At 66.3% G+C, this 11868-nt stretch overlaps 1 protein-coding gene across 1 annotated transcript; it reads right to left on the bottom strand.

Moving 5' to 3' along the window:
* Positions 1-25: 25 nt before the first annotated feature.
* On the bottom strand, positions 26-11817 carry TECR (trans-2,3-enoyl-CoA reductase). The gene is made up of 13 exons (XM_004595560.2): positions 11692-11817; positions 2610-2660; positions 2136-2187; positions 1975-2019; positions 1711-1814; positions 1522-1637; positions 1336-1441; positions 946-1018; positions 825-868; positions 686-743; positions 515-603; positions 250-295; positions 26-162 (listed from the first exon to the last, which is right to left on the bottom strand). Exons 1-13 carry the CDS (start codon positions 11704-11706, stop codon positions 35-37), a joined length of 927 nt encoding a protein of 308 aa, XP_004595617.2. The 5' UTR covers positions 11707-11817; the 3' UTR covers positions 26-34.
* Between the last annotated feature and the right edge of the window lie 51 nt (positions 11818-11868).

The raw sequence follows: 11868 nt of genomic DNA on the forward strand, positions 1-11868 counted from the left end.
ATTGCAGGTGCCCGGCCCCGCGGGCCAGGGGCGCTCAGAGCAGGAACGGGACGATGGGCATGCGCAGGGGCGGGTAGTCGCGGAACTCCTTCAGGTAGCTGCGGTGCTTGCCCTTGGCCCAGATGGTCATCTGCGTGAAGCCCACCAGCGAGAAGAGGGCCACTGTGGGCAGAGGGGCGTCAGGTGGGCACGGTGCCGGGGGAGGGGAGCCCCGCGGAGGGTCGGGGGCGCACGGGTGGGCTGGCTCACCTGGGAGACACTGGGTCATGATGGCGAAGCCGATCCAGGAGCCCACCTGTGGGGGACGGGTAGGTGAGGGCAGCCCCCTTCCCTGGCCCCCCGCAGCCCCTCACCACATGGGGCGGCCCCAGGGCTCCCACAGCCCCCTCCCCTGGCCCCCCACAGCCCCTCACCTTGTGAAGCAGCCCCCTCCCCTGGCCCCCACAGCCCCTCACCACATGGGTGTCCCCAGGATTCCGACAGCCCCCTCCCCAGGCCCCCCGCAGCCCCTCACCTCGTAGGTGTAGTTGGGACACGACACCAGCAGGAAGAGCCAGGTGAAGGGGTTCTTGGTGGGGTAGGGGATCTTCCTGGTCTTGGACCCTGACGGTTGGAGCAGAGGGGGGCTCGGACCCCAGACCCCGGGCGGCCCAGCCCCACCGCCCCGGCCCCCCAGGCCCCTCACCGGCCGGCCGCAGGTCCCGCAGCGCCATGTGGATGGAGAAGTTGCCGAGCTGGCAGATCTGTGAGGAGGAGCAGGGTCGGCCCGGGCGGCACCCACGGCACAGTCCCCCGCCACCCACGCCCGCGCCCAGCGTGCTTACCACGAAGATGGCCAGCGCCAGCTTGACCTGCTGGGCTCCGTAGGCTGGAGGGGAAGCAGGCAGGGGTGAGGGGAGCGCGCCAGGGGGGGTGGGGGCAGGGCGGGCACGGCCGGGCACTCACTGGGCGGCGTGTACAGGGGGTGGTTGATGTAGTAGGCCATCCAGGCGGCGAAACCCCAGTAGTAGGTGCAGTTCTGGAAGGCAGTGTGCATGGGGCTGGGGGCGGGGTCTCGTGGCAGGGCGGGGCTCATGGTGGTGGGAGGGGCTTTGTGGCAGGGCATGGCACTGGGTGGGAGGGGCTTGTGGGCGGGACCCATGGTGGTGGGGCGTGGCCTTTGGATAGGGGCATGGTACATGGGGTAGGAGTTTGTGGTGGGGCGGGACCATAGGTGGGAGGGGCTCGGGGCAGGCGGGGCTTGGGCGGGGCCCATGGTGGTGGGAGGGGCTTGTGGTGGGGCGTGGCCCGTGCTTGTGGGAGGGGCTTGGGGCGGGCCTGGGCAGGGGCGCCCACCTTGAAGATGTTGCGCAAGGGCATGGTGCCGTGCGAGAAGCGGTGCACGAAGAGCGTCTCGAGCAGGCGCTTGACGTAGTGGAAGGAGTGGCAGATGCAGGCGAGGCTGCAGGGACAGCGGGCTCAGCAGGGCTCCGCGCCCCGGCCCCAACCCTCCACCCACCTCGCCCAGCTCCCCGGACGCACTGCACCACCGTGTGCCGGCTGGACGTGAAGTCGTATTTGTGGCCGTAGATGAAGGGGACCCGGAAGTAGAAGAGCAGGTAGATGAAGAGGGGTCCCGCGTACTCGGTGAGGAAGACCTGCGGGCAGCGGCGGTGAGCGCCCCCGGCCACGCGCAGCCGGGGAGAGGAGGGCAGGCCGCGGGGCACTCACCGTCACCCAGCTGATCTGCGCCCCCAGGTCCCGGAAGTAGAGCGTGGCCGTGGTGCCCACGGGTAGCTTCTGCAGGACATCCTCGTCCTTCAGGGACTTGCCCTCTGCAGGGAGGCAGCCGGGGCTCAGGGCGGGCACCAAGGCCAACCCCGGGGCTCAGAGCGGGCACCAAGGCCAAGCCCGGGCTTCAGGGTGGCACCAAGGCCAGCCCCGGCACCCCGGGACCCCCGCACCCCCAAAGCCGGCCCTGCAGCAGCTACTCACTGGGATCCAGGCGCAGCGACTGCCGGGCGGGGTACCACTGCGGGTCTGCGGGAGGAGGCGCGGCGTGGGCTCAGGCACGGAGGGCACGGGGCCTGGTATCCCCCCTGGCCAGCCCCACGCTGCCCCCCACCCCAGCCCAGGGCAGCCCGGCCCTGACTCACGGGTCTTGGTGAACAGGTTCTTGATCTCCGCAATAGTGGCCTGGGGCTCCACCTGGAGGGGCACAGCTGCCAAGTCGGCATGGGGCGGAGGGGGCGCAGCCAGGAGCTGGGGGGCCCAGACCGCTGCCACGGAGAGCATGCGGGGTCGAGGGGCAACCCTGGACAGCAAGGGCCCTGCCACAGCACAGCAGGTGCAGCTGCCGGCCCGGGAGGCTGGGCGGGGTCTCTGGTGCTCCTCTACATCCCAGGAGCTTCCGGGGACAGCACTCAGCAGGCCCAGCCCCTCTCCTAGGGAGGCTGTGGCAGGCGCCTCTAGCCCAGGAGGGGTGACGGTGCTCCCGGGGTGCCCTCTGGAGGGCGGGCCATGGTGGGCAGTGGCAGACAGTGGCAGGTGCCTCTAGCCCAGGAGGGGTGACGGTGCTCCGGGGATGCCCCCAGAGGATAGGCTGCGGCAGCACCCCGCTCCCCGCCTACCTTGTCCAGGAAGCACAGCTTCTCCCTGGTCTTGGCATCCAGGATCTCCACCTCGAAGAAGAGAACGGCCTTTTTAGGCTTCTTGGCCGCCTTGGGGGGTGCGGGCCTGGGGAAGCCGTTGAGGCTGGGGCTCGGGCCCGGGGGGCCGGTCTCGCGGGCCACCAGGCTCAGGCTCAGCTCCATGGCGCCCGCCCAGGGGTCCTGCCACCCTGCTCTGCCGGCCGGCGGCCTCCACCACCGACCTCCCTGTGCACGGCGGCTCTGGGCCACAGGGCCAGGCCAGATCAAATTCTGCCTGGCGCGGTGCTGGACGGGAGCCGGCAGCCACCGCCTGCGCAGCCACCGCCAGCCTCGCTGCCAAGATAACCCAAGCAGCACCCGCGAGTGTCGCTCAGCTAAATATAAACCACCCCAAGGCAGGGCCCCCACCTCCTGCAGGGCCCCCCCACCTCCTGCAGGGCCCACGTGGGCTCTGGAGTGCACAGGGAGACCCCTGGGCTGGAAGGGGAAAGGTAGGCCCAGCAGGGGTCTCCCAGCACGGCAGTGGGTGTGGGAAGGCCAGCCCGGCCTTGTGCCCGAGCACCCACTGGGCCTGGAGAGGTCCCAGCTATTTGAGACTCCCTGACAAGGCTCATCCATTTCCCCTTCCGAGCTGCGAGGGACAGGGGATTACTCCCCTGGGGCCGTCTGTGTTCCCAGGGAGGTGACAGATTCCTGGGGGTCAGCAGCACAGAGGAGCCCTGGGCCACCCCCACACTGCTCACCAGGGGCCTCGTTCAAGGCCACCTTCAAGCCAGGGCCCCGCCATGCCCACGCCCAGGACCTGCTCTCCCTGGATGCTGAGCCCGAGGGAGGGAGCCCCCAGGACTGCAGCGACCACCAGAGAAAGTCGCTGAGTGGTGGCTAGGGCTGCAGCTCACGGCGGGCAGGCTGGGGCCTCACCCCAAGTCCACCCACGGGCCAGCAGCTGTGGTGCACGCCACCCCACCCCCTGCACCCCAGCACATGCCTACATGGGGTGACAGGGCAGGAGGGGGCCCAGCTCTGCGGCCTGCACAGCACCTGTGTCCTGGGGGGTAACGGGCGGAGCTGGCAGGCGGAGGGTGGGCTGGGGACAGGGCAGGGGCATCAGGGAGGGCAGGCCCAGCGGGCACAGGTGTATTAATAGTTGCTGGGTCCCGGGGGGGCAGTGCCCACATGCATCGGATCCTGAGGGTGACCCACAGGAGGCAGGACTCGTCGGCGGGCAGAGGAGGCTCCGAGTTCCTGCTGAACCACTCAGTCGCTTAAAATACAACCAGCCCCTCACACTGCCCGCCTGCCCAGCTGGACCGGCCAGCCAGCTGCCCCGGGGCAGGCTGAAACCTTACCGTCTCCCCCAGGCTGGCACAGAACCAGGACCCAGGGAGGAAGAGGACAGGCCGTTAGGGCAGGAAGAGAGGTGGTGGCGGCAGCCGAGGGGGCTACCGGGGACCCCTGGAGGTAAGCGCCCGGGGGCCAGAGGGGTGGGAGGGCAGCCATGCCATGCTCGGGGGGGGGGCAGTCTCTGCTTCCCCGTTTCCAGTCCAGCAGCCCTCCTCTCCCGGGGAGAGCGGTACAGCCCTGGGCAGGGGGCTCGGGGGTCCCAGCTCTGTGACTCACTGGGTCACCTGCCCATGGGGGTCACGGGGGGCACAGTAGGGAAGGCAAGGGCAGGCGTGCAGCCCCCATGAGCCATGCCAGGGCCTGCAGTGGGAGACCTCATGCGATCCCCCTTGCACTATGCCAACCCTGCACACGGGCCTGCACACGGGCCTACACACCGACACATGGTGAGGCCCAGCAGGAGACAGGGGTGTGCCCACACAGCTGCTGAGCAGAAGCCCAGGGGCCATGGCTGGGACGAGGCCGAACACTCAGCAGGTAGAGCGGGGCCCCTGGTGGCAAGGGGTGTGGCCCCACATACAGGCACAGGACAAGGATGAGGGCAGGAGCCTGGCATGGCTCCGACAGCCTGGCCAACAGCCACCTGCAGGAGCCCAGGGTCAGGGTCAGGGTCAGGGTCAGGTGGAGACCCCAGCCCCTGGCCATGTCTTCCCACTGAGGGGAGTGGGAGGGGGGTCCTGTCTTAGCTGTGGCTGGGGTCTCAGGAGAGGGGGTGAGTGCCTGGAACCCCACATTCCCGCTGCAGCTCCCTCCCCTAGAACAGCGGGGTTGTGCCGGGCTCGGGGCAGGCACTCCAGCCACCAGGCCCTGCAGCCTCCCAAGTACAGCTGCCAGCCTGGGTCCCGAGGCGGCACCACAGGCTCCATGCTGCCCACCACTCCCCTGCCCCGAACTCTGAAGGCAGGACACCCACACACCCCCAACCTCCTCCCTCTGCACCTCCACTCCGGCCCTCACTAGCAAGAAGAGGCCCCTCACACTGCCCACTAAAATCACTTTCAGGAGGACCACTGGACACAGCGTGCCAGTCCCAGGCCCCTCCCGCAGTCCTGCCCTGGCCCTGCCCTGGCCAGGCCCAGCAAGGACACTGAGTGTCCGAGGACCACGGGGAGGAGTGCCCCCTGGCGGTGCGGTGCAGAAGCACGGGCGTGTGGCCCAGGCATGGTCCCCAAGGAGGCAGGAGGGGCCCACCCAGCCCTGAGGGGCGCGCTGACCCCGGCTCTACCACTGCCCTGCTTCCCCCTCCTCCGGCTCCACTCCAGGTCTGCAGACACTGCGGCAAGGAAACCAAGCCAGCCCCCGGCCACTGGGAGCTGGGCAGGGAGGAGAGGGCGCTCCTGGCAGTCGGCGTGAGGCCCGGGACCTGCCCTGCCTGGGCTCCAAATGCAGACTGAATGCCTTCACTGGGACTCCATCCACTTGCCAGAAATACCAAGTCCCACAGCGGATGCCAGGGCGGCCAAGGAGCCCTCGGGCTCAGCTGCCAGGCAGCCAGCACTGGCCGCACCTGCTCGGCCAGAAACGCCTCCTTGCCAGGCGTCCAGCCTTGCCCTGTTGCCTGCTGACCTCCTTCCCCGCAGGGCAGCGCCCGGGGAAGGGGCAGGAGCAGTGGGAAAGGGGCAGGTGGGGCCGGGAGATGCCGACCACCCTCCCATACCCAGGCTCCTGAGCAGGCCGCTCCTGCTCCGAAGGCAGTGTCAGGCCCCACAGGCGGCCTGCAGCCCAGGCCCCCCCAGGAGACGCTGAGGGCCCCGGACACCCAGGGTGGGGTCCCAGGACAGCAAGGGAGGCGCCCAGGCACAGGCCGGCAGGTCCAGGCCCTGCAGGGCGCACCTCGCCGGGCGTGAGCAGGCCGCCAGGGGCTGCTGTGCCAGCCTCTTCAGTCCAGCGGCACCACTCGCCCCTAGGCACACAGTGTGCACACAAGCTTGCCCAGGCCTGCTGGCCAGGCCTCCCCCAACCCCTTCCTGAGCCGGGCAGCCGGACCTGGACCCGCTGGGGCTGATAGACCAAGGCTCAGGCAAGGAGGGGCTCAGCCTGGGCCCAGCCAGCCCGCTGGGCACAGGGACAGCCTTGGGGCAGTGGAGGACATGGTGTACATCCTGTCTACACAGGGTTCTGAGGCTTGCGCCAGGCGGCTGAGGACCCCACGAGCCAGCCCTCCATCTGTCCCATGGCCGACCACACACAGAGGAGCCTGGACGTGGATGGGTGGGGAGCAATGGGCAGTCAGAAACTTCCAGCACGCTCCCCCATACCACACTGGCTCTGGGGCGGGGTGGGGGCAGGGTGTCAGGCGGATCCTTCCCCTCTCTGGGAAAAGGGCTCTCCCTCAGGAGCCTCAAACCCTCCACCCCTCCATCCGCCCCCTCCCTCCCAGCCATGGACCCTGTCTCCCTGCCCACCCAGCAGCCCCCCTCACAGAGACAGGCCAAGGCCCAGAGACGCACAGCAGGATGAGACGCACAGCCCTCCCACCCGAGGGAGCTGTCCCTGATGCGCCCTGTGCCCCCAGCCAGGGACGTCCTCGCTCTATCTTTCTCCATCTCTAGGTGGAGCTGGGAAGGAGGCCGGAGGCCCAGCCTCGGGGCCACACAAGCCCATCAAGGAGGAGAAAGGAGAGCAGCCCAGCCAAGGCCAGCAGAAGCAGGTCAGTGCGGCTGGAGGCTCCCGGCGCCCTTCCCGTGAAAGCACGCTGGGCACCTGAGGGGCCGGGCGGGGCTGGGCTGGGCACCTGAGGGGCCGGGCGGGGCCGGGCTGGGTCGGGCCGGGCTGGGTCGGGTCGGGCCGGGTCGGGCTGGGCGATCTGGGCTTGTGCAGGCACGGAGACAGGGAGTCTGCGAGAGGCTGTGGTGATGAAGCGGGCACAGCCTGGCGAGGGGTCTGGGCCACAGGCCATCTCCCGTCGGGAACCAGCTGAGACTGGCTGCCACTTCTCAGTGGTTCGAATACACACACACACACACACACAAACACATATCAAAATCAAAAGCAGCCTACTTCACGATGTGTCAGAGTGACAGGAAACTCGAGTCTCGGTGCCTGTAAATGCAGTCACTGGCACGTGGCCAGGCTGGCAGGGTGACATCCAGGCAGCAGGACCCACAAAGCCTCAGCCATTTACTGCCTGGCGCTGCCCGCCCGCCTGCCAGCCAACCAACCCTGGACTGTGGGGTGGCCTTGCTGGCCCCAACACCCCCAACACCGACAGAGCCTGCGGTGTCTTTCCCGTGGTGTCCCGGGCAGCCAACAGCTCAGGGCCTGGGCCTCAGAAGGATCGCGACTGCTGGGACATGGGGGGACGCTGGCTTGAGGTCCAACTTGGACCATGTGTCAGACAGACACACACACACACACACACACACACACACACCAAGCCCCAAGAAAGACCCAGCTCCCGGCCGGCCCTGCCCGCTTGCCAGTCAAGATGTTGCATGGGAAACAGAATTAAGACAAGCAGGGGGCAGGCGTGGCACTTAGACACCGGCCAGGACGCCTGCACCCCAGTCCTGGCCAGGACACCTGCACCCCGCGTGGCGGGTCTGGGTCCCAGTCCTGGCTCCGCCCGACTCCAGCTTCCCACTCAGGTGTGCCTTGGAAGGAGGTGGCAGGTGATTGCGTGGGCCTCTGCCAGCTGCGTGGGAGGCCTGGCCTCCTGCCCCATTGTGGGCATCAGAGAGTGAAGCTGAAGGTGGCAGTGCGCGCGCATTCTCGCTCTCTCTCGCTCTCTCTCGCTCTCTCTCGCTCGGTCTGGCTCGTTCTGGCTCTGGCTCCCCGCCTTTCCAACAAACAAGACCCTAACACTCAAGCTCGAGTTCCAGGCGTCTAACACCTTCCAGGGATTCTGCGAAGGAACGTGCCTTTGGGTTCCTTACGCACCTAACATGGCTACCTCCTGCCGGCACCTGGGCACGGCCTCCTGTGGGCCAGCCCCCCGACACGTGTAGGCTAACACCCGGGCCTTCCCTGGGCCCCGGTGCCGTGGCTGATGTCACTCCTAGCCCCCTGTAAATTTCACATCAACTTGGACAAGGTTCTATCAGTCTGTCTGTAGAGCCTAACACTGGAGCGATCTTGATGCCCCTGTGAGCAGGAAGCTGTGAACAAAGCTTTTTTATAGGAGTTATTTATTTGAAAGGCAAAGATGCAGAGAGAGAGAGAGAGAGAGAATGACCTTGTATCCGCTGGGTCACTCCTCAGAGGCCAGCACTGGCCCGGGCAACGGCCAGGAGCCGCGGGCTCCACCCAGGCCCCCACGTGACTGGCACGGCAAGCCGGCCCAGCTCGCACTGTTTCGGCCTGGCAGTGGAACTCCACTCCCCTCCTGCCCGGGGTCTTGAGGTGACACAGCTTACGGTCATCCTGGCATGTGAGGTGAGCTGCTGTTGGGGTGCCAGGCTGACATGGCTCAGGGGTCCCCCCACTGCAGCTGTTCACACCAGTCATGCCACAGGCTGCTACCCCTCCCTCCCCATCCGTTCACATCTCCAGGATGAGGACAAGGGGACTTTATCAAGACGGGGGGATTCAGGGCACTGTATGGGGAACCCCCTTCCACCTGAGGGCCTGCTGCCAGTCCCAGCCCCATGCCCCTCCTGCCCCGAGCCCCATGTGGGACACGGCATGCCCATTCAAGTGTCCCAGCAGGGTGAGGCTATGCCACCGCCCTCAGCCTGGGCCCAGCCATTGCGTAACCGGGGGCCATGGAGAGCCTCACTGGGCCGGGTGCCAGGAAGGAAGGAAGGCTGGGCACCAGGCCCAGCAGGCCACCCTGAGGCATCCTGGGGAAAGAGGGACACAGAGGCCTGCGGGCAGCCCTGTGCCACAGCAGGGCTGGGACAGGGTGGATGCCAGGGAAGGGGCTGAGGGGGGGGTGGGGGGAGACAGACGGAGAAGGAGAGAGACCTTGCAAGCATGATTCACTCCTCAGGTGCCCACACAGCCAGGCCGGGGCCAGACTGAAGCCAGAGCTCCATCCGGGTCTCCCCGTGGGCAGCAGAGGCCCGGGCCCTTGAGCCTTGCCAGGTGCAGCTCAGCAGGGAGCTGGGTAGACAGCAGAGCAGCCGGGATGCTAACAGGCACTGTGATACAGGAGACCAGGGTGACCTCTGTCGCCCGCGAGCGGCTCCCGGCCCCAGAAGGCCCCACCTGCTGCTAGCTCGGCCGGCTCACCTCGGGAACTGGGAGAGGGGTGGACCTGGACAGAGCGTGGGCTGCGTAGGGCAGGGAGCCACACTTGCTGTCTTCGGGGAGCCAGTGGGGTGGAGGGGGCCATGTAACTGCTGACCGTGGCTTAGCATCGCCGCCCCCCGCCTCGCGCCCCAAGGATGCTCCACTGTGGGCATGTGTGGGCGGGTACCTGTGAGGAACTAAGGGGAAAACAGCCCAGACCCAAAAGAGGCAGAGTCACCCTCGGCCCGCAGACGCCACGTGGGGAGACCCCGAGCCAGATCCCAGCTTTAGCCGGGCCCCAGAGCTGGCTGTGGCGGACTTTGGGGGAGTGATTCTGCGGATGGGAGATTCTTTCTCTTGATTTTTCAAGCAGAAGGAAATAGTATGTGACAAAATAAAGTTACGGGTGTATTTTGGTGCAAAAAAAAAGCTTTGTTGTGGAAACACTTTTTCACAATATGTGGAAAAAACATTATGACAAAACTGCACATGGGTTTCAAAATATTTTTGCTTCAAATAAACTCATGGCTTTAATTCCATTTTTGCAGATTTTTTTAAATGTCTTTTTAAAATCAATTTAAAAGCAAACAGATTCCATCCGCTGGTTTACTCTCCAGCGGCCACAACAGCCAGGCTCCATTCGCTCCACAAGCCAAGAGGGCCTGCTGCCCTGAAGGCCAAGCCACGCCCACCACACCCCACAGCACCGCCCACTCCCCTCAGGACCCGCCTCCTTCGCCTTGGACCCGCCTCCCCTCAGGCCCCGCCTTCTCTACATTGGCCCCCCTCCCCACAGGCCCCACCTCCTCTGCCTTGGACCCGCCTTCTCTGCCTTGGCCCCGCCTCCTCATCCACAGGTCCCACCTCCTCCGCCTTGGACCCGCCTCCACACAGGCCCCGCCTCCTTATCCGCAGGCCCCGCCTCCTCCGCAGGCCCCAGCCCAGCTCCAGCTCCTGCTCCTAAGCTAACAGGCATCTCAGGAGATGCTAAGCTGACATCTCACAGGCAAAAAGGAACTTGGCGCATCTTCGCCAAGTGTGTCTCCCCACCCTCACTGTCCACCGAGGCTTCTAGAAGGGAAAAGAACACGCTGTATCGGGCAAGCGAAATGGGGCGTGAGGAACTCCTGCCTCGGGCTCCTGCTGCTTGGGACTGGATCCTAACAAAACAGAGATAGGAGCAATGGCCGTTTCCAGGCGAAAGGTCTCCCAGGCTGCTGAGGAAGTTACGGAAGAGGAAGGAGCGAGAGCCAATGGGGACAGGTCTTCCATCCCAGCCCAGAGTCCCAGAAATCTCTCCTGCCGCACCCCAACTTCCACAGAGAGTGGTTCATGGAGTGCTGGGGGGCAGCGGAGACACCCCGTGTTTTACAGGCACAGGGTCCCAGTGTGACAAGGGTTGAAGGACGAGGGGGCTCCCAGCTGCACCACACGACCATGCCTGTGACCTTGGAAAGGCTGCCCCCCACCACCCCTGCACCCCCAGACATTTCATATTGTGGGGGTTAAGGCTCGGTGGGGGCTTGGGTGGCGGGCAGAGCAAAGCAGCTCTTTGATCTTGCAGCCTGGCTTGGCAAAGGGGCTCATCAAGTCCCTGCCAAGGGAGTGGAGGGGGTTAGGGGGACTGAACAGGTTATCTGATACTATCTGAGTCTTTGCATCTTTGTCTACAAAAAATGGCAAGAAGGACCATTTCCTGCCACCCCCAGGGCTGAGAATGGCAGGACCAGGATCCCAACAGCACGAGGCGGCGCTTGCTAAGCTGGCCCGTAATTACGAAGGTTTAATAACCCAGGAATGACAGGTGACAACGACGCGACTTTAGGTCCTGACCCCGGGGTGGGTGGATTCTGGGCAGTGGTAGAAACCAAAAGAACTCCCCCCACCACCACCATCACCACCACCAAGTCAGGGCTGGAGCTCAGTGACCCTGCAGTGACCCGCACGGGTGGACGGAGATGACCTCCCAGCTCCTTGCAGCAAGCAAGCCCAGATGCCAAGATGAGCTTGGCGACTCTGGCGGCAGCCAGCCCTTGAACCTGCACTCCCTTCCCCCCGTCCCTGTGCCAAGCGAGCGAGCGAGCGAGGACAAGCTTCTTGGGGGACGTCCCGGGGCTAGGGAAAAGTGTCCAAAGGTCGGCCTAAGAAAGACAGGACCGGCTGCAAAAGCCCCTTCCTCCGCCCCGGGGCGCTGGGCACCTGTCCGAGGATTTGTGCAAGATGCTTTAGCGAAGGGTTTCCACACCCTCGCTGCCGCCCTGCTCCCTCCGCCCCTCGGCTGGCTGCCAGGAACCTTTAACAGGGCTCAGCCAGAGAGACACCCCCTCCTCCAAACACCCTCTCCCACCCCCCGCCCCCCAAAAAACAAAACCGACCCCAGGGCTGTCCCGCCGCCTGCGCGTGCGCGCGGGGCCACCCAGCGTCCTCGTCCCCGCCCGGAGGGCAGCAGGGCGGCCACGCGGGGCCTCGGCTGCACGGCTCTCACCTCGTAGTGCTTCATGGCTGCCTCGGACGGCGGCGGCGGCGGCGGCCTACCTGCGCGCGACGCGGCAACGCGGCTCCCCGGCGCGTTCGCGAACGTCCCGACCAGCCGCTTCTCTTCCGCCCCGCCCCAGCCCCGCCCCCGCGGGCGCCGCGCCAGCCAATCAGCGCGACGGACGCC

The sequence above is a fragment of the Ochotona princeps genome, chromosome 33, assembly GCF_030435755.1.
Source record: "Ochotona princeps isolate mOchPri1 chromosome 33, mOchPri1.hap1, whole genome shotgun sequence".
In the NCBI taxonomy this organism is placed as follows: Eukaryota; Metazoa; Chordata; class Mammalia; order Lagomorpha; family Ochotonidae; genus Ochotona; species Ochotona princeps.